The following is a 22029-nucleotide window of genomic DNA, read 5'->3' on the forward strand; positions in this document are numbered from 1 at the left end:
TCTTCCAGTTTTTCTGCTAGTGTGACTCGGCAAAGAAAGAAGGCTAATTAATGTGCTGTACTCAGAAAGCAAATACTATCAATGAAAATTACTTCAATGGGTGATTTGTGTGCTTTTTGCAATGCAGCCACATTAACTGAAGGCTAGCAGGAGAACAAGATGGCATAGTTAATGCCCATTAACCTGCTGGAGTGAGAACTATGTCGCTGATTTAGAAGCATTAGGTTCTACCTGTGGTGACTCTTGCCAGTGAGAAGCGGAGATCTTAATAGAGCTTTTATTGCACTTGATTCCACTACGCAGTAAATCCAGGATGCTGACATCTTGTATAATGTCAGTGTCTAGTCAAATACTGTTTTGATTCATGCTTTGCTTTTTGCCTTCTAAAGAGAAATAGACTATGTTGACAGATGAATGAGAGGAAGAAAATATTTTTTTTTGGTGGTGGAGGGGTGGCTTAATATATGTAGATAAACTTCCAATACAATTCCTTCCAGACATTGAATTTACAGCATAAATCACCATCCATCAATACAGTCATCAAAATAAAGGCCAGCTGGATCACTGAGCTGCTGTTCTGTTTTTGTTAGTCTGTTTTCTGTCATATCTATTTTCTTTCCTATTCTCTCACACATGTGTGCTTTGACTTTTGGGACTATACACATACCATTTGTGTAGTTAACAGGGTCTATGTGGCTGCTGTTTATCACAAAAAACCCACCTCTTCTGACCCATATAAGAATTGCTGTAATTTTCTTTGATTCTTTTTCCAATTCAGACTCCACAAGGAGTGGAGGAATATAATAATTATAAGAAGAGTGGATTATGGAATCTATACAGTCAAGACTTTTCAAAGAGCTGCAGTTAGTGCAACACATGCAGTCTTTTTATTGTATTTTGGATTTGGGTCAATGGGTGATTTTATATTCACATGAATTCCATATTTGGTAACCTAACAGCATATTTCTGTGCTTAGGAACTGGGCAGTTAGAATCCATATCTTGAGAGTAAGACATCCCATCTAAGCAGGCATCCTTTAGGGAAGAACTGTCTGTATTTAGTTTCATAAAAATGTAGACATCTCCAATAACGGGTGCAATCACACTTGAATTCATTCTCTTTATAAGTTTAATGAAAAAGGTCTCACCGGGGACAATGACTCAAGCAGAAAAGTAACCATCTATATGATATCTTTTCGGTTGATACACACATTCCAGTAGATCTTTGATGGTGCACAGGTAATCTCCCTCTGATCTAGACTAACTCACACATGGCATGTTTTAAATCACAGAAAATGCAGAAATTCTTTGCTGATGCTGGTTGAGAGAGGAAAAGAGCTTGAGCTTTATGTTTTCAGGACTTTTAGTCAGTCACCTATTGGACCGATTTTCCATGAAGCGGTCAGGCATTGAAACAATAAACTCATCGAAATTATTGTTTATCTTTGCTGAGCTGCCACAATTGTGGTTGATGAGTATACTTGGTGTATTTGGAAAAATCAAGGCTATCCTTTTGAAATATTATTTCTGTGCTCTAAAGGAATAAATATAAATAAATGTTAACGTGAGAGCCAGAAACAAATCATTGGGGTTTACTAAGACGGTCATAGATAAAAAAGCCGCCAGTATGAACCTGCAATGATAGACAAGTGGGGTTGTTTATTACCATAGCAGAACAGAATGCCAAATTATTCTAGGAAGTGGTACTGTAGGGAGGCTTAATTAGATTTACGTTGTGTTCAGAAATGCAGAATGGCATATGTTCCCACTCCAGCATATGCTGTCTACCCACATCTAAAAGGGTCAAAACTGCCTACCATTAAGTGGCAGTAAAACTTTATATAATAGGTAATTTAAAAACTGCAAACAAATATGAATTTAAAAAATTACATTCAGACAAAAAGAACACCTAATTAGTAACACCCTAAAATTCACTTCAGCCTGATACAGTGCATAAGAAGCACGTGGATACTCTCTGGGGTCTGGATCATGAGCTATCAAAGCACACTCAGTCTTGCATTTACAAATGCAAACATTTTAATTTACAATGTTATTATGAGAAATGCAACAGAAATACTCTGAAACGAGATTCTCAAGCATAAAATGCTTACATAATATTCCTTTGGGCCAAGTGATTAAATTCAAATTCTGTCTCTGCTGTATGGTAGAAAATTACTTTTACTTTACTAGAAGCACATCGTTACCAAATGGAAATAGGTTATTCTATTTTCCAAATCAAGAAGCTGTACATTTTCTCCCAGCCATTAATGTTGTTCCAGGAGAATAAGGTGATCTCATAAACGCAAATAAAACCAACAGATAATAGTCCAAAAGAAAATTCCCCATGGCAGAACTACTGTCTTCACTACTCTCGTCCCCAAAGTCTGCATGCTCCAAGAGAGATGTCTGCAGATTAATCAGGAAAACAATGCACCTGGATACGTATTCTTCTCCAAGTATTATTTGAGATTACACTGATTATTGATTTTACTCCTAACTTAAATGGGAAGTGGCCTACCCCTCAAATAGGGGTTGCTCATTGTTAACATGCAATATTTTAAAACATAAATGGACATGCGTAACAGGGCAATGAAATCTTAGCTTTTATTTCCTATGTAAATTACCTGTGACTACTAACACTGAAATAGCTTTCTTATTACACCTGTCTTCAAATGCCTGGTTTGCAGCTGTTAACAGCAAGGAATTTTGGTAGAAAAGGTACAGAAGAAAGCAAGAACAAAAAGAGGGCAAACCAAAGTGGGTCACTCAATGTGAAATGGCTTGGTTAGAATTTTTGAGTAAGCATTCCTGAAAAATGTGTTGCAGTCCTTGCTCAGCTGCATGTTAGATGTGCAGACTAAATGCACTTCCTTTTCATGAATATCTGGTATATTATGTTCTGTAAGAATAAAGTATCTTTATATGACAATGTAACTTGTCCATTTCTAACACTGTTACATAAAAAAGATCTTTAAACACTCACATGTCAATTATATTGCTTTTTTTCTAATGCTGACTTTGAATTTCTAAAATCAGTTTCAAACTTTCTCTGGAAAATTTCAGAGTACTGGCATTCATTAAGAGACGAAGGAAAAGAAGCTTCAAAAGAACTTTTCAGTTGAGGTTGTCCATCAAAAATACAGGCATGTTGTATTGAGATAACCAACTACTGGGGTTATAGTTAAGAGGAAACACTGATGCTAAATCAGTCCTGCTTTATTTCCTAAGCAAAACAGTAGTAACAGCCCTCCCTTGGCATCAATAGCTCTTGAGAATTCATCTCATAAAAATGAATTCATTTTGATACATACAGCAGGAACAACCCTACCATTTCAGAGATTAACATTTTGGTAAAAATGGCATACCAAATGTAAATTATAATACTGAGATAGTTAATAAGTAACACCACTTAATCAAGATGTAAAGACATACACGGCTAAAGAGAAGTGAAACGCAACCCCCCAAATATTCATGAAACTCAATGCATGAGTTCCTCCATAGGTAGTACAGATAGATATACAATACCACAAAGGAACCTAAGCTTAATTAATTATTTTGTGCAATATTGTTTAAGGTCCTTGGAGGAAGAGCATTAAAACCCTATAGATTCCAAATACATGCTCTACCTTTCTATTAGATAGATGTACAGTACAATAATTTACAATAAGCTACATAAACATGTCCATTGCTACAGCAGATGGTGTCATCATATCCTGCAATAAAAATAAATCTTCACATGTTTATGTGCCCTTATATTTAAGATAGTTTTTTTAGTATGTACTGTAAAGAGATGGAGGAAACAAGATACATGTTCTGATTAAAAATTCCATATCAGCTTTCTAGAGGGAAAAAAGTCTGTATTTCTTCTTTAGAGGACACTGGGAGTCCTCTGCTTTCCTATGGCTGCAATAGAAGCAGAATACAGTCTTTTTTGCTGGCAGACATTTCAATGGAAAAATTAAGAATACATGAATGGAGCTTTTGTATCCCCAGGCCTCTATGCTCAGTGCTGTTGTGTTCTAAAGTGATCAGACAGCTACTTTAGTACAGATAATGTGGCAACAGGCTTTAATACCATCAAAAATGGTTTGCATGAATTATTTACGTATACTATGGAAGTTTACTATAGCCATTGCTGGTGTTCTGTGATGATTTCTGTACTCTTAGAAAGGCGTACAGAGTGAAACCCTGTTCTACCATTCTAATCCCATCTGAAACAGCAGAATTCCTTCTGATCCTTGCCACATATCAGGATCATAAGTATTGAGAAATGCATTAGTGGTAATACTAGTAACAGCTTATAAATTACTTTAATCCTATTGCAGGTGAGAAGCACTTCAACGAGAACCAGATGGACAAAAACGATAACAAGAATTTTAGATCAGGAATGGGAGTGAAATGGAGAACAAAAGCATGAAGGCTTGAAACCCATCACTTCCCTCAAACACATTCTTGACAGTTGAGCAGAAAACCAAACATTATACTTACGTCATAGCTTGATAAATATCTTCAATTCCATAGCGCATTGCAAATTCATCCACAATTTCTTGTGCAGCATCATCAAAGTACACCTTCCAGGCTTCATCACCTCTCACTTCAGGGATTTTTACAACACCATTAGATTTAACTTCCGTCAAGTAATGGAACAGATTCTAAATGTAAGAAATATTTCAAATAGGAATTTGCAGCTTTTAAGTAGCAGTCTGAAAGGATATCCTATATAATAGGCATCAATATGTTCATTGTTGGCTGTTTGGGGTTTTTAGTTTCTTGGTTTTGTTTCTTTTAAATTTGCTGAAGAATGGCAGTAACTAGTCATCATTTGATACACCACCACCACCACCACCCCAAGACTCTAAACATGTTTTTTGTAACAGAACTCTTGTAGTGCAGGATTGTGATTCAGCACATTGATCTATCTCCTTGATATAAGGTCACATCAGTCAACTGGCACAGAGAGACTACAACATAAAATTGTGCAGAAACTTTCTCTTCTCTATCATATGCCCTTGCTAATGAACGAAACTGTAATGTTTAAAATGCTCACTACATAGCCTTTCACCTTCAATTGGATCTGTGACCAATAAATTTAAAATTCTTTATTTAAGAACTGTAAGTTACAGGAAACATATCAGAAATAGTGCATAAGCCTCTCAGGTAGTGAAAGGCACGCTATAAATTTTAGATTTAGCAATCTTAGGACCAAAGCTAGTATTTAATTTGATGTTAATGTCACAGAATAATTCTCAGATTACCTTGCTCCATATGTATCTACAAAATGACCAACAGACTTTTATTTCCAAAAAACCCACCAAAATATTGAAAAAGTTTTGGTTTTGGTAAATAGACATAACTGTCACGTGGATTATCTTAAAGCAACAATATTTTGCCATTTATGTCACAGGTTGCAACTTTACAATATCAGGTCAAAATCTGTGAGCACAAATGCCCTAATATATATTAGTGCTGAGCTTTCAGCCATGTATTAGTACCAGCCTTCAGAAAGTACTTGTATTTTTTTAATAGAACTTCAACGTGCATCACTGTTTGAGGGAAGAGGAATCAAGCACAAGAAAATCTTTCAAAATACACATTGGTTTATCAGTGATGAATTTTTTTTTCAATATTGAAAAAATTAATCTAGACAACACGAGAACAAAATTTTATATTGTGTGTACTTCTGCTTTTTCTCACTCTCTGCAAAATATGAATTAATGCTGCAGGAAATAAGTCCTTTAGAATTAATAGCTATGTTTCTATAATACACAGAAATGGTTGTATCTTCCTGATGTTAGCAACAATGTATGGAGTACCAAAATACTAAACCAAAATACAGCACAGGGAGAACTTAGCTGACTCGCCCTCTTCTTTTTCTGATTCCTACTGGCAGGAATGATCTGTTGGCGATACATTGTTCTGCCTTTGACTCTGAGCCTGGTATGCCATCAGCAGTACAAGGTGGGATATCTAACATAAACTTGTCCTGCGGCGTAGCAGGACTTGTTTCAGTGTTCTAACGTTCTGTAGCTTTTTTTCCTTAACTTTGCCAACATACCTCATGTAGACAGGTGTACTGCATATGGTAGGGAGCAACTTTCTCCTCTCCTTTTATTTCAACGTTGATTTTCAACCTAATGGCACCAGAGACAGCTGATTTATCTGTTCGCTTTTCTGAAGAGAAGAAAAACAATATATTAGTAACTACCAAGAACACATATATATCATATGAGCTTGCATAAATCATTCTAACTTAATAATGTTTTTAAAGCCAGAAAGACCTGCTGTGAAAAACAAGAGAATTTTTTTTAATACCTCCACACATGGTTCAAGCCATTAAGCAGAATTCCAAACTATGAAGGAAAGAATTTTTCTTATTTTATTTGCCAAATTCAAACCAGGCTGCACAACATTTTATTTGACACTTTCCCCTTTTCAATAGAAATTATTTCCATTTTTGAGCTGGTATCTGTACTAGTTATTATTATTTTCATTACTGATATTTTCCTTTAGTTATGAGGACTTTAGTGACAACCTGAACCACTGTGTCTGAGTGTGGTGGGTTGATCCTGGCTGGACACTGGGTGCCTGCCAAAGCTGCTCCATCGCTCCCCTTCTCAGCCAGACAAGGGAGGGAAAATATAATGGAAGGCTTGCGGGTGGAGAAAAGGGCAAGGAGGGATCATTCAGCAGTTATCATCAATGGGCAAAACAGACTCAACTTGGGGAAAATTTAATTTATTACCAATCAAATCAGAGTAGGATAATGAGAGCTAAACCTAAATCTTAAATCTTAAAGAACATCTTCCCCCCACCCGCCCAGGTCTTCTTCCTGGGCTTATCTTTACTCCCAATTTCCTCTGCCTCCTCCCCTTCAGCGGTGCAGGGGGATGGGGAATGGCGGTTGGGGTCAGGTCAGCACATGTTTCTGCTGCTCCTTCCTCAGTGGGAGGACTCCTCACACTCCAGCTCACACCCTGCTCCAGCATGGGGGGTCTGTCCTATGGGAGACAGCCCTCCAAGAACTTCTCTAACCTGATCCTTCCCACAGGCTGCGGTTCTTCATGTACTGCCCCAGTGTGGGTTCCTCCTGGTGGGTGCCATCCTTCAGGCACAGACTGCTCCAGCTTGGGTCCCCCAAGGGGTCACAAGCCCGGCCAGCAAACCTGCTCCAGCCTGGGCTACCCTCTCCACAGGGCCACAGGTCCTTCCAGGAGCTGCTCCAGCTTGTGCATCCCATGGATGACAGCCTCTTTTGGGCATTCACCTGCTCTGGTGTGGGGTCCTCCACAGGCTTCAGGCGAATGCCTGACCCACCGTTAATGTCCATGGTCTGCAGGGGACACCTTCCTCACCAGCCTCACCATGGTCTTCACCACAGGCTGCAGGGGAATCTCTGCTCCGGTGCCTGCAGCACCTCCTCCCCTCCTTCTTCGCTGACCTTAGTGTCTGCAGTTGTTGCTCTCAGGTGTTCTGATCCCTCTCTTTGGCTACAGTTGCTGATCTTAAATATTTAATTAGAGAGACACTAGCACCATCCCTGATTTGTCTCAGTGTTTGCCAGCAGCAGGTCCATCTCGGAGCTGGCTGGCACTGTCTCTATCAGACACAGGGGAAGCTTCCAGCAGCTTCACACAGGAGCCACACCTGTAGCCCTCTGGCTACCAAAACCACACAAATCCAATAAACTGAAACTCAAAATGTTCTTAGCAGAACTCGATCACAGAGCTAAGATGAATATCACAGAGGAAATTATACGAAGAACTGTGTTTATACGATCTCTACTGGTCTGTTTAGTTGCTGTTGCCCATTCTGGAGGTTACTGATGTTCTTTGGCTTCAATTTTCACTTTTCCAATCCACTCCAGCAGTATAACTGAGTCAATAGGTATTAGAATTTTTATGATTCTTTCACAAAGTGCTGTGATGCGAGTGGTGATTAACAGTACAATTAATAAGAATTGGCATTCCAGAAATCCAAATGTTTTGAGTCTTTCACTCCTCTTTCCTCTCTATGATGTGAAGTACTGCGGTTGTGTCAATGTTTATCAGAATAAAACATGCCAGTCATTTTAGAATATTAGAATTATCATAAACCATTTACCAATACTTCTCTTTAGATGCTGACTGAAAGGTTTTTATTCTAGATTCTTCCTTTTGCAGAGCACATAGATTTTCAATATTATTAAAATGCTTCCAGTCAAATCAGTTCAACAAGCTTTGTTTTAAAAATCTGTTTCATAATAATTTATATCAGTTTAAGTCACTGAAATTTTTGAAGGAATAAAATTCAGAATTCATAATGACTCAATTTCCTTACCTTTAAAAAAAATGTCATTTATAAATAGGAAACAAAGCAAGGCTTTCTTTCAATTGTCAATGAGAACTCAAATGGTTCCCTGACAGATCTATAAATGCCACTGGGAAATGAAACTGGGAAAACAAGGACTGTTGGTTCGGAAACAAATGCTCTACAATTTCAGAAAATTATGTCACATAATTCACCAGAAATTTTCAAAGAGCAGGCAACCTACATAAAAATGTTACTATCACTTTTTTTGTTATCAAATATAGGAGACTAACTTTTAAAGAGTTACTCCACAGCATTTAGTGCACCCGAAGAGATTTTTAGAACTGAAGAACAGTTGCATGCTTAGATTTAGATAAAGGAAATATATTCAGAGACATGCTTTCATTGATTTATTTCCAGTTGAAAGAATGATACTTCTTAAGACCTGTCCAGACAAGCAAGTGCAGTCATTAAGCACAGCAGAGAGCATTTTGAGCTCCAGCAGGCTGTCTTCTGTTTATAGACACATTTGACATGTACAGAACATAAAACTCTAGCAAGCAAGTTTCATGAAGAACCACAGGTGTAACCACTGTGAAAAGCAAAGATGATTAGACCCAGAATGGTACATAATTTTTAAAAATATGTGATTAAATGAATAAGGACAACAAGCAAAATATTTGATAGATGTAACTTTGTAGATGTATTTCCCACAGAATGCTACTGTGAATGAACTAGTCTGAAATATTGGGTTTTCTTACATATTCTTAATTTTTCATTAAAAAGAACTAATTTTCTTTGATATTGTGATTATTCTGCTTTCTGTAATTGTCATAACTCTGGATCAAACCCAAGAATGTATCTTTCATTTTTAAATCAACCTGTAATACAGAAGATTCTAAGTTATGTATTGGTACCAAAGATATATATTTTGAAGTCCTAAATCTACAGATGCTGAGATTCCACCTAAATTTGTTTTTAAAAAATTAGTAAGGCTCATACCTAAATTATACCATACATCCATTTCTCCACTCAGTGTTCTTACTTCAATGATTGTTTGCCCAAGGAAGTCATCTGATTCCTTTTTGAAATGTTGTTTCACTCTAGATTTAATGTCGTCATCTTCATCCCATACTCTCACTTTTATTCTATCTGTGGAATTATGGCATTCACTGTAAAAAATAATAAAATACAAAATGTGATACATAAGCTACATGCATTTGTACTGCTGTCTAATTCACTGTCCTTGATTTCCATATACCTGCTTAAATGCATAAAGTGACAGAATACAAACAACCTGCAACATTTAGTGGAATAAAAGGCGATAGCACACTGCCAGGGACAAAACTACAATTACTGTATATAAGAGAAAGTAAAGAGCATAACTTGACTGAATTATAAATACAAATGGATTGTATTTAGGAATGTCTATTTAAGAATGTAATGAACTCCTCATTAAAATTATTAATTAATTTACAATATGTATTTCTTGATACTATTATTTAACAAATATCTTAGAAAACACACTGCTAGATCAGGTTTATTCATTTAGGAATGCTATGTAGTACATACAGCAGACTGCAAAAATAGTAGCCTATAATGTTATAATAAAAAAGTGAGAAAATCTTAAAGAATATTTCCAGTATCTGGCAGGTTTTGAAAAAACCCCAGCAAGTATGCACAAACTTCACAGCACAAGACACATAATTAAAAAAAAACCCAAAACCTAGGGAAATAAGTAACTGCTTTCTTTAGAAGATACATTACTTTTCTCCGAGACCTCCATGCTCTGGTAAGGAGGAGTAGGGACAGACTGCCATGTGCTAAAAAATTCCTTGCAAATTGAAGTGGCATACTAGCTTCTCATAAGGTGAGTGGATTTAAGAAACTACTGGATGTATGAGAGTGAGGTGGCTTCACTTGCAACCTGCAGAGCTCCTGGTGAATAAAAAATTATTACTTCCAGCCCCATAGTGCATGTATTTCCACAAAAATGGAAAATAAACTTTACTGCTGCTTATTCCTATAAGCCACACTGAAGACTGTTCACTGTTGGTCAGTGTTGGCTTTTGATGACTTCACTGAAATATCCCAACATTGACTGCAGAAGTCCGTGGTAGTGAAAAACATTCCAATGACTTTTTAACAGCCAGTACAGATCTGGTGGCAGTTATAAATCATGTCATACTCACGCATCTGTACTAACTGGATGGGTTTTATATCCATTCAGTAATACTAAAAAGTATTTTAGATCTTATGAATGTTTGTGTATCTTTAAATGTAGCTTTAAACTGTAGCAGCAAATTTTCATCTTCAGCAAGGTCTTCGTTTGACACTAGTTTAAGAGTTCTGACTTGAATTCTATTCCAAGCACTATCACTGCTCAGTCATCTGTCTCAGCGTTTCCAGCATTAAAAGAGTAATACTATAACTTATCTCCCAAATGGCACCCCTCAGGGGTGTTCTAAGAATTAATTAGTGGTGGTAATGGGCTTTGGAAGTATAAAGTGCTTTAAATGGTATTATTACTGTCAAGGCCAATCAGTCACTAAAAATGCCATGCACAGCTTTTAATCTGCCTCACTGTGACATCAGATACATTCAGTATCACAGAAATGCTTGTGCCTGTATTCCAAATTTTAACACTGCAGATATCGCCGATAATTAAAAGCCACCTTGTTCTGTGATTAGCAAAACTAATTAAGCTTAATTTCATTTTATCTTATGATTGTCTTCCCTGACATCTAACAAACTGCAGTCACAAACTGAATCTTCTCCCATAATTGGGATTTTCATAATTACTCCTTCATAACTCTGTCGATTACGGGGTGAGCTCATACTGAGGACACTACTAGGATCTCATCTCTGTCTGACCACCTATTTTGATAGAACATGATGGATGTAGTATTAGGCAATCTGTGAAATTTCTCTGACTGACCAAAAAATTCAAAAGCTATAGGCAAGGACATATAAAATATAGGAAGACACAGATGTATCAAATAAACCTCTTTGCCTTAAGAAACTAAACTAAACCCAGAAACCATTTAATTTTCCTGAAATGTAGTCCTGAATTATTGCTTAACATTGCTAAAGTCCTGAATTGCATTTAGCTGTGCACCCTGCAGAAATATTAAACAGGGGATTTGTAGAGTGGCTTAGGGAGATCCATCGCTGGTGAGGCCATCATTTATGTGACCCACATCACTGTATATGTGCTATTAGTAGAAATCTTATTCCTGCTTTTCTTCTCAGGGAGATGTTGCATATAAGAAGTCATTAAATGGTACTTCAGTACAAATACCGTACTTGTATTCTCCTGAGACAACATCAGTTTTGTTCTGATGTACACTTAGCTGATTAAGGAATATTTACTGAGATACTCAGGAAGACTGCACCTTTCCCTGATATCCTCATTTGTCTCTCCCACATCTTTTTATCCATTAACCTTAGGTTACTGAAACATGGTGAGACCTATCACAACCAATGGGTTTCCTCAAATGTTCATCTTTGTGTCTAAGCCTTTAGCACTGAGTCAGCTCTGCTACAGGTTTGTAATGTTCCTGTGCAAGACCCCCAAACTACCACAGATTTGTGATGCAAGAACAGAAGTGTGGATTAACACATATTTCTACTGGTGTACCCCGTGCCAGTGAGACCGCAGGAAGATTTACTATTAAAACCACAGAGCTGTGTCTGCATGATTCTACTTACCTGCCCAGCCTTTCCCAAAAAGCACTATATAATGAGGTGCACTTTCTGCTTTGGTCACCGATAACATCTGTGCGGAAGCTCTGTGGCTTTGCAAAAAGCATTGGGTGGAATTCCTGCTTCTGCTTAACCTGCCCAGGAAAATGAGCTCAGGGAATTCAAGGCAAAGACAACATAGGCTATTTTCATTGTTCCTCTTCTAGCCACTCTGCTTTATATGCTCAGTAAAAGTATTCACTAAAGTGTGATATAGGAACGTGAAAGCGAAACGCTCTTTAGCATACACAGAATGAAGATACTGATGTGTTTGAAAACTGGAAAAGCTGCAGTATATTCAGAGATGTTAGACAGAAGAGATCGTTTTAATAATTTATCAGCAATCTGGTGATGCTACATTACTTCTGCTTTTACAGAATAATGCACAGACATGAAATAATCCTCACAGCATTCCTGCTTAATTCTAATGGCTAGAGTAATAAAAAACTGTAATAACAAACTATCTTTACTATAGCAGCCCAATGTAAATTTAACATTAGGTGCACTGCCATGGCCTTACTGTATACCTCCTCTAAGAGATCTTCACCCAGTGTTAAAATAACAACTAATTGATACTATGCTAATTTCAGTAAAGAAATAAATACAAATTAATAAAGAAGCTGGTAAGGAATGTATGGAGAATAATTACCCACTGCCAAAATTAAATACAATCATCATAACAGCATTCTTACCTTGGAGTCTTCAGTAAAAACTCTTACATGCACTAACAAATTTGCATACTCCAAATGTAAGTCTAGGTGGAGAGGTTTGGTTTTTTTTCCCCTACTCTAAAAAAATGTTATTTCTATAATGAGAAGAAAATTATTTTCCCAATAAAATAAACTATTTTGGTGAAATTCTGTAAGCAATCAGCAGACAAATGAGGCTACATCTGAGATATAGAAAACAAACTTGACTGACGACTTGCCTTTGCAACACCTTTGCCTGCCCACTTCCAGTTTTGCACATTTTGTAGCTTACCTTTTCTTTCTAAATCAACTTTTAATCAATCATTTCACAAATGAGTAGTCTAAAAATCACACATACGCTACTTTCAATCAGACCTCCAAAGAAGAGGAGAAAAATCTTTCCTGTCAATAATAAGACAGACATCTCTTTAGAACTGGTCTTGCATTCCCTGAGCACTCAGCAAACCAGTTCAAGAGTAGACAGCTAGTGGTAGAGAACCTATGAAGAACTTGCACGCTAACAGGAAAATTTTTAAATGCCACAATGACCAGGTTCTTTCTAAAAAATATTCTCAAGTGTGACAGAACCAAGAAATGTAAAAAAGGAAAGCATTACACTATTCTTACTCCAATTTTACAGCTGGGATAATGATTCACAGACAGATAAAATCACTCTACAACCATCTTCCTTACTTCTTTCTCATAGTGCCCGTTCCTCCTTTTCAAAATGTATTTAGCTTTTTTTTTTCTCCTGAAGCATTAGCATACATTTTTATTCACAACAGTGGTGAAAAAAAAAACACCAGGAAAGTGTGAGATAAGTTTCTTCTACACTATAAACATTTGCTCTGCTCTCCAATAAGGATATCCAACATCCCAATAATATTTACCTATGCAACTTTCCAGAAAGGTCAAATCCAGAGCCAACGTGACTTGCCAGATTTCCAGAGAAGTCACTCTGGTTGCTGATGGACAAACCTGAAGATCTTTTAATTTGTCTTTAACAGGCTACTTCAGCTGAAGACTGCCAGCCTGCCTATGTAAAAGCACTTTGTGAAGAATCATTGTGGTCTACTGTAACTGAAGTACACAGCCTTTGGTTTTTGCTGTAATTTGTTTCCTGTTTCTTTTTTTGGTAGCTTCTATTTCTGTTTAGCCTGTTACAAAAGTACTTAAATTCTTTTTGGACGTATACTCTTAAGCCATTTAAAGAAAACATGCTATATACCACTTTGTGATACTAACCATAGATACACTCATATTGTTATTTCAGATGGACGTTGCTTTAGCTGTAGACCATTACATATACCTAAGATGTCTTCCACAAACTAAAGGAATAGATTTTGGAAGACAATAATTTGTTCTTTTAAGTGCTATATTCATTCAGTGAGTCAACACTGATGTAATTGGAAAGCAGATAAAAATCAAGGTGCCACTTGGCTGCATGAACTATCTATGAGAATAAGTAGCTCAAAACATAGCAGATTAAAAAAAACCCACAACCATAGCAAATAATGGATCATTGTGTTTTTTAAACCACTTTACAAAGAAGCATAAGAAATACATTTTGTATAGCAGGTAATGCATGGAAAACAATTCAAGAGTTGAACCTTGCTAAAGTCTTAATTTTATTCTCTTATACTAAAATATCTTGGATGTCATACAGTCTAGACAGAGAATGGAAAGTGATAATAGAGATTTTTTCCTAAAAGTATAAAGAAACCCCACAGTTCTGGAAGACAGTAGGAGAGTGAACTGCAGGTATTACCCTCATGTTTATTATTATTGCCATTACTGCAAGCCAGAACCAGATACGCCCATGGCATTGCTATAAGAAGTCTGTCCATTGTTGTTAAGTGTTCAAGGTGCGTAGTGTCTCAGGAAATCTATCTGTTCTATACGTCAGTAGCCCCACTGCTGGCAAAGTTTTTCTGAAGTCTGATTTAAGCCTCTCTAAAAAGAATTTGTGTCTATTTCTTCCTGTTCTACTATAATAGTAAGCAAGGAAAAAAGATTGTTCCTTTTGTCTTCACAGGAGAAAGGATGTGTTTAAAGACATCCTTACTTTTACTACTTTTCTCTAGCCTGGACAGTCCCAATTCTTTTAACAGTGTGGTCATGGGCCATGCTTTCTGATATAGCAGAATGAGACTAATTATGCCTTTTTTTGCTTTAGTTTACTCTGTCATAACAAAAAGAGTTGTATAAAATTAACCTAGATTGACAGCAGTTTGAAAAAAAAGACTCAGACCAAACACACTGTACTGTGAAACTGAAAAACATTATTACTGAACAAACAATTTATCATTTGAATTGTTGTTTAACAGTGTTCTGCTCTGTTGTTTGGAGCTGAGGCTGTGAGATACAGTTATTTTAATTAGCAGGATGTCTCTCAGCGACTTTACTGCTTATTGAAGAATTCTTAGAATGGAAAAATCCAGTAAACTAATTTGTATTTTTCTACTACCCAACTGGTTTTGTGTAACATAATTCTCTTATATACTCTTGCTTATGAAACAATCCTTAAGCTGCTTCAATAATTCTTACAAGAATTTGGAGATGTGTGCTTGCTAGACAACACTGCCAGAAAAAGCAGATTTCCATATTTCAGCAATCAACCATTGAAAATAGTCAAGAAATGAATGACAGTGGAGAACAGTATTATTATAGAGTATAGACCCAGAAGTCTGTACAAAGCTGAAAACTGTATCGCCAAAATCTCTCTTCCTTGTAACTAAAAAATAAAAATGCAGCCCCTCTTCCTGTATGAGATGCCACACCCAACCAGAAGAGGAAGGGTGACAGCTTGTAAGACTCTTCCTTTGCTCTGGCATTGAAAAAACTCTCCTATCACTGATGTTTTATTGAAAAAATAAAACCTGCTCTGTTATCTCCTTTTTAATAACGCCAATAGAAAAGATCAAAGCCCTTACCACCTATATTGCATTCATTAAGGAGCATCTGCTGGCCTATTTACTTCTCTATATTGTGTATAAAAAATATACATTTCAAGGAAAGAAATATTCTTGCTCTGATGGTCTTGTTTTTCTACTGACGTGCATGCAGCTGTATGTAACCTCTACTTTAGTTACGGTTTATGAGTTCCCATATTAAAATCTATGCCAATATCCCATGGTCATTTAGCAGAGTGTTACATTATGTTTTGTGAGAAATATTCACTCTCTGCTTACCATATAATTGTATTAGGTTTATGTGTGATTCTGCAAACTAGAACACGCTCTTACTCTATCTGCTATGAGAGAGCAAATGCACAGTGGGGAGCCAGTCTTTTTTCCAAGTCCTTGTTTTGGAACAGATGAGGAGATTTAAATGCATGTTTTGGTATTATGAGAAAATATACGATTAAAAGACTTTGAGATACATTTTATTTCTGCAATTTATCATTTAGGAGTTATAATGATGATTAGCATTTGATTTTAAATGGGCTATCAAATATCACCAGTAGAGCCTAATGAAAGTTCCTGAGTCAATGAGATAGTTATATCGATCTACTTTAGATTTAATCTTGTAGTTAAACATCTATAGTTTACTTAATACACTTTAGAAATTCTCATATACTTTTAATTGAAATCCAATGCATTCAATAATTCAGGGAGATAACTACTTTAGAAAGTACAAGTGCTATAAAAATGATTGAAAATGTATTCGGTTCAAAGCAGTTACTCAGGAGATTTACGCTATAGTAAGGTTTGGTGGTTGTGGTTTTTTTATGTTATTGCTAGAGCAGAAAATGATAGTAATACTTAATGCTGGGTGAAAAAAATATGTAGTATGTTCACGTTTCCAAGGATTTTATGATAGCTTTGCCCACATCTTTGAGAAAGTACATTTACAGCTTCATGCCAAATTTGCTGACCTGATCATGCACCTTTAACCCTATGCAACTCTCGCAATTAAATGCTAGAGAGTAATTAATTTCCTACCTTTCGTTACTCACAGTCATTCAATGAGCTAGACACTTCAACTGTTACTGAAGTAACACAACATTTGAAAACATGATCTGTATAGTGGAAGCCTGTAAAAAGTTTCCGAGTGTTTTCTCTGAATTAACAATTCATCTTCAGTACTGGCATTTGAATCTGCGAAAGAAATGGGCTACACCATTTAATATAGTTGGATTACCTAGTACCGCTTCCAGACAAATAGAAGCGGCATATTTGGTCATACCTCCTTCAAACTCACTAGAAAAATTATAACCTGCTCACCAATAAGGTAGCAGATTTTAGTAAAAAAAAAAAACAAAAAAACAAACAGAGAAAAGAAAATAGCTGTTGTGCTACATGCGGTGCTTAGGGATATGGTTTAGTGGTGGACTTGGCAGTCCTGGGTTAACAGTTGGACTTGATGATCTTAAAGGTCTTTTCCAACCTAAACGATTCTATGATAACAAGGCAACTTCTCATGCTATGACACTGCACCTCCTTGAAGAAAAGAGACCGCTATTTCAAATGCCTGATCCCTAACAGAATATTTTTCCATGGCTAATGTAGGTAGGAATAATGACAACTGATGTCTTCCATACAGTAGGAAAGAAATGTAAGAAGAAACTAAACAATGTTATAGCCTGAAGACAGTTATTTCACATTGTGCTGAGTGCTTATTTTGAAACTGTCTGTTGCACAGGGATCCTGAGCTGTTGTTCTGCTGCTTTGTAAATTCAAGGTTGCCTAAAAAAAATGACACATCATTTTTATCATCACCGACACATGATTCCATCAAGTTGTATCAAATTAACATCTAATTTTGAATAGCACTATTAGGCATAAACATATTAGACTTCTATAACATAGTAATGAAATGTACCACTATCATAATACCACTATTATAATGTGTCAACAGTTTGCATATATTCTCAGTAAAAATGCAAAAAAAACCTTTGTATTTTAGAAACACTGAAATTGTATATCCTTTCTTATTATTATAATTTCATATTTTTATAATTTACCAGGGGTTTCACACAGCTTTTCTGAACAATTTTAAAAGTCTGCCTAAATAAATAGTTCTCTTTCACTTAAAATTTTCCAAAGGAAGCCTAAGTTTTACATTTAGCTTTTCGAAATCCCTAACTGGCTTTAACAATGGCAGTTAAGTGCACATCATGTACTGTGGCACATATAATCAAACTGAGCAAAGAATAAATGCTGAAATACTTTTGCTACACGTAGAGGAATAACAGCGAGCAAATTGATATCTCAGTCAGGTATGTGTTGTATCCTAAGGCAGTATTTTCAGGGAAGGAACAGCACAGTACCTGCGAATTGGGATTTCCTGCACTGTAACATGTCTTTCCAAAAGAAGTTCTAGGAACTAAAACTGGCATGAAATCATATTCAAACCTTAGTCAATCCGGTACAGACTGAAACATCTACTTTGCAGTCCAGGTTGAACTCCTGTGATATGCTGACGCCAAACTTTACAGTATTCAGCTCAGAGGCTGTCGCCAAAGGAAGGAGAGAGGATTGTACCACACCCTCGCCACAGCAGACTTCCTGACAACACTCAGTCTTGGAAAGGAGAGGTATTACAAACAGCCCTGCCCAAAGACTGAAGCATACCAGTTACTTTCAGATACCTTACTTTCACCCGGGAGAGTTGCAATGTTGAATAAAAACACCTTTAACTTGCACGGTCAGTATCTGAGATGTAGGAAGGCATTTATAATGCAAACGTTTGGTATGTAAGGTCAAGGTCTGAAAACTGTTACTTAAGTTCCCTAAAAAATTAGAATAGACACCACCAGTAGATACCCCAAAAGACATAATCATGAGCTGTATGACTGCTGTATGATAAAGTCACAATAAATTTATATGCTCTTTCCATTCAGAACTTGCTAATTTATTAATGCTATGAATATGCATAGTATAGACAACAAATATTTTCAAATTAAAGTAATTATTTCACTTGGTAGCATTATTTTACCTAGACATAAATTAAAAACCCAAGAAACTACAGTATCTTCTATACTTACAAATAGAATTTTTCATCCCATACTGGATTCAGGTTTCCAAAAATAGTCTTTGTTCTCCGCTTGTTTTTGCCAACTTGCACAGTAACATACGGGTCACTTGAGCCAGTTTTGTCCTTAGCCTGTAAGCCCTGAGCACAAAGAACTGCAACAAAAGGAGGGAAATGTGCTTTAGCCCTCATAGCCTTTCATTGCCAAGAAATAAATGAGACAATGACAACAGCAACAGGAAACAAAGACTTCAAACTGAGGGCTCCTGAAACAAAGCTTTCTGGATGAATTTTCCCAACATCTGTTACCCTGGAGATAGACAAGGCTTGTCTAACTACCCTTCTGGACTTACAAAATTTGCAAATATAGTTTAAAAGAGTAATACATTTAAAGATTCACTACAGAATGCAAAGCAAATACTTTTCTTACCATGCATAATTCGGATACTCTTCTCAAGCTTTGGTTTAATCAACGGCAAGTAACACAATGCTGTTGAATAACTTGGCTTGAGGCTAATAATTCCCTAAAATTTCAGTTTTCCCCAAATAAATAAATAATGATTTAAAAAATTCTCCAAAGATCCAAACTAAAGTTTCCAAAATAAACCCTCCAGTTTTCAAAAATCTGCACTGTAGATTATGTAACTAAACCTGAGGGATACGATTATGACTCTGTAATTGGTTTTCCTCATGTGAGAGATGAACCACGAGGATTTTCAGAATAGTTCCTATTCTGTCACAGACAGGGTGACAGTTCAGATCAATTATCATTAACTGTTTATGTATTAATCAGTCTTTCTGACAGTTAATGTTGGTGCATAATTAAAGTATATGTATTTTGTGGCAAATAAAATACACACAATTTGATTTTCCATCATAATTCACAAAACTGGAAATCTCAGGAAAAAGCAGTACCATCAAATAGCAGCCTATCAAACGCAGAGAGCTGCAGCTAAAACACCTGCCATGGCTCTTGGCATCAGCAGAGCTTGATCTTATTGTTTTGCACGTATTATTTAAATCCTCTCAAGTGATAACATTTAGTTAACATTTTCTTATGTCAATCATTTTGAATAATGAGTCTCCCTTAGTGCACTCAGAAAAATGATTACATAAAAATGGCACCTTCTTACTCAGCAGATCAGCTCCCAGTGTGGGTTCAGACATATCTGCTGACTTCAGTGAAAAAAACGTAAGTTTCTGTTACGTTTTTCACACTCCTCATTCCTGAAAAGACTAACTCTTAGGAAACTACTAAAGCATATTTTCTCTTCCCCATTCACTATAGATCCAAAGGAAAATTTTTAGAAGGCAAGGAAGTATCCCTCTCCTATGCATGCAGGAGATTTAAGTGCCAGCTTAGAACATGTTTTCCAGAACTCCTAACTATAAGGCTGGCCTGAACACAAGGCAGCCATGAGTATGCTTTAGAGGCCTGGTAACAGTCCCAACACTCAACAACTGTTCTTTTGAGTTTCATGCACTGTCCCACACAACCTTCAGAATGGCCTCCCTTTTTCCTAAACCATCTGACTCACAATCCCAGATTTTCCCTAGATTTCCTCTGGCACATATCTGCTCTTCTTCAGCTCCACGTACAGTTTACGCACTGACCCAAATGTGACTGGGCTTGAGTCTGGACTACAGAGCTATGTGTAGCTAACAACATACCTACAAACTCTCATGGAGTAATTAATTCATGGTCCACTTGACCAGTGCTTTACTTCTTCCCCTCCTGAACGCCAGCTTTACATTTCATCATTGGAAAGCAATTCAATCTCTCAGTGACCCTTCCTTGATGCATAAAAAAAAGGTTGCCATGGAATCTAAAAGTACTATAGTAAAATTTTTTGAGCATGTAGCCCAAATACATTTATCGTTTCCAAATTATATACACATACCAGTGTGCTAATACATTAGGTACATTCAAAACCACACACAAAACCAGAAATTAGAAAAAATGTGAGATTAAGACAAAATAATATTTAATTTAAAAAAAAAAAAATTAATGTCACAGAAAACCTTTGGTTCTCACAAAAAGCATATTACTAATAGTAATATTTTTAGTGAAAGCAATGTGACTGAATATGCATCATTATTTTTGAAAATATTGATTTAACACTTTGTGATACAGTGATTTGAAGATCTGGGTGTAAGTCCAGTTTACTTTTATACTCAGTTTTAATGGTTGCCATAGCTGAAAAAGATATGTCACAAGGACACGTAGATCCAAATGGAAGAACTGTATCACTGGCTGCACTTACTAAATCACTACACTCATTTTTAAATCCCATCCACCAATTACACAAAAGTTTTTGTTGAAATTCAGCTGGTAAATTTCTGTCTTGCCTGATGTCAACCAGTTGTTCTTGCAAAGTAATGGGAAAGCGTTGCAGATTTATATTTTTAACAAATAGGTTCAAAACCCACTGGAACCTCTCATTTGGAAGATTTTTAAACAAAGTAAAAAATTCCATATCCAAGTTTTCTAAATCTACAGGTCAGAGTTTTTGTAGGTGACACACATCGGTTTTGGCAGCAAAATGACATATGGAAACATTTCCAAACATCTGTTTTCATAATGCCCTCACCATAGCATAAGTTTCTTTCAAAAAGCAGTTACTTTCTCACTCCTTGTTATAACGTCACCTTTACCTCGAAAGGACAGTTTAAACACGTTCACTTTTTCAAAAATATCTGCTAGGTAGCATACTACTGACAGCCAGCTGTCATTACAGAAAGACAGGGAATTGGAAATGCTTCTCTTTTTGTAAGAGGAAAATGTGTTACTCATCTTTTAAAACCCTTTTACCATTTGCTGAGACAACCAGCAAACCTCTGTGCAGTGCAGAGGGGTTTTATTGTCACTCTCCCATCTCATCACTAAATACTGTAAGGACTTACTGTAAAGAAGAAAGACTTCACAGAAGCCATCAAGTTTGACTGCAGCAAATGCATTGAAACCTGGCTTAGGAAGTTTGGGGTAAGGGGTAAATGCAGAAAAACCTCTGATGTATTTATTTATTTATTTATTAATGATGAGTAGAGCATGATGCCAGTCAGGGAAGGAATTTACAGTCTTCTATAACTTAGGACCCAACATACGCTAAGCTATTTATGTGGAAGTACGTATCTGTGAAACACCAGCAGGAAAGACCACTGCTGTTGCCTTTCCAACTTGTTAATATTTTGCTCCTCAGGAAGCCTGGGTTCTCTTTCCGTCTTTCTCTAAGAGCCAACAATTAGCTTAGGTTTGCCTCTAACTTTCTTCACTTGGTGTGGGAAATTCTCTTCAGGGTATAGTTGGCAAACTGAAGGAAGTGTTCACTTGTACC

The 22029-nt window shown here is 36.5% G+C and overlaps 1 protein-coding gene across 7 annotated transcripts in view; it reads right to left on the bottom strand.

Annotated features, from left to right (window-relative positions):
* Nucleotides 1-22029, bottom strand: part of UNC13C (unc-13 homolog C) — a 257718-nt gene that overhangs the window by 104199 nt on the left and 131490 nt on the right. For all 7 annotated transcript variants that reach the window (XM_080396569.1, XM_080396568.1, XM_080396566.1 and 4 more), the window contains 4 exons: nucleotides 18708-18849; nucleotides 9288-9457; nucleotides 6055-6170; nucleotides 4488-4651 (listed from right to left, as the gene is read on the bottom strand). In XM_080396569.1, the coding sequence (XP_080252695.1) occupies nucleotides 4488-4651; nucleotides 6055-6170; nucleotides 9288-9457; nucleotides 18708-18849 (592 nt within the window). The remainder of the gene's footprint in view (nucleotides 1-4487; nucleotides 4652-6054; nucleotides 6171-9287; nucleotides 9458-18707; nucleotides 18850-22029) is intronic.

The sequence above is a fragment of the Falco punctatus genome (assembly GCF_963210335.1).
Source record: "Falco punctatus genome assembly, chromosome: 7".
NCBI lineage: Eukaryota > Metazoa > Chordata > Aves > Falconiformes > Falconidae > Falco > Falco punctatus.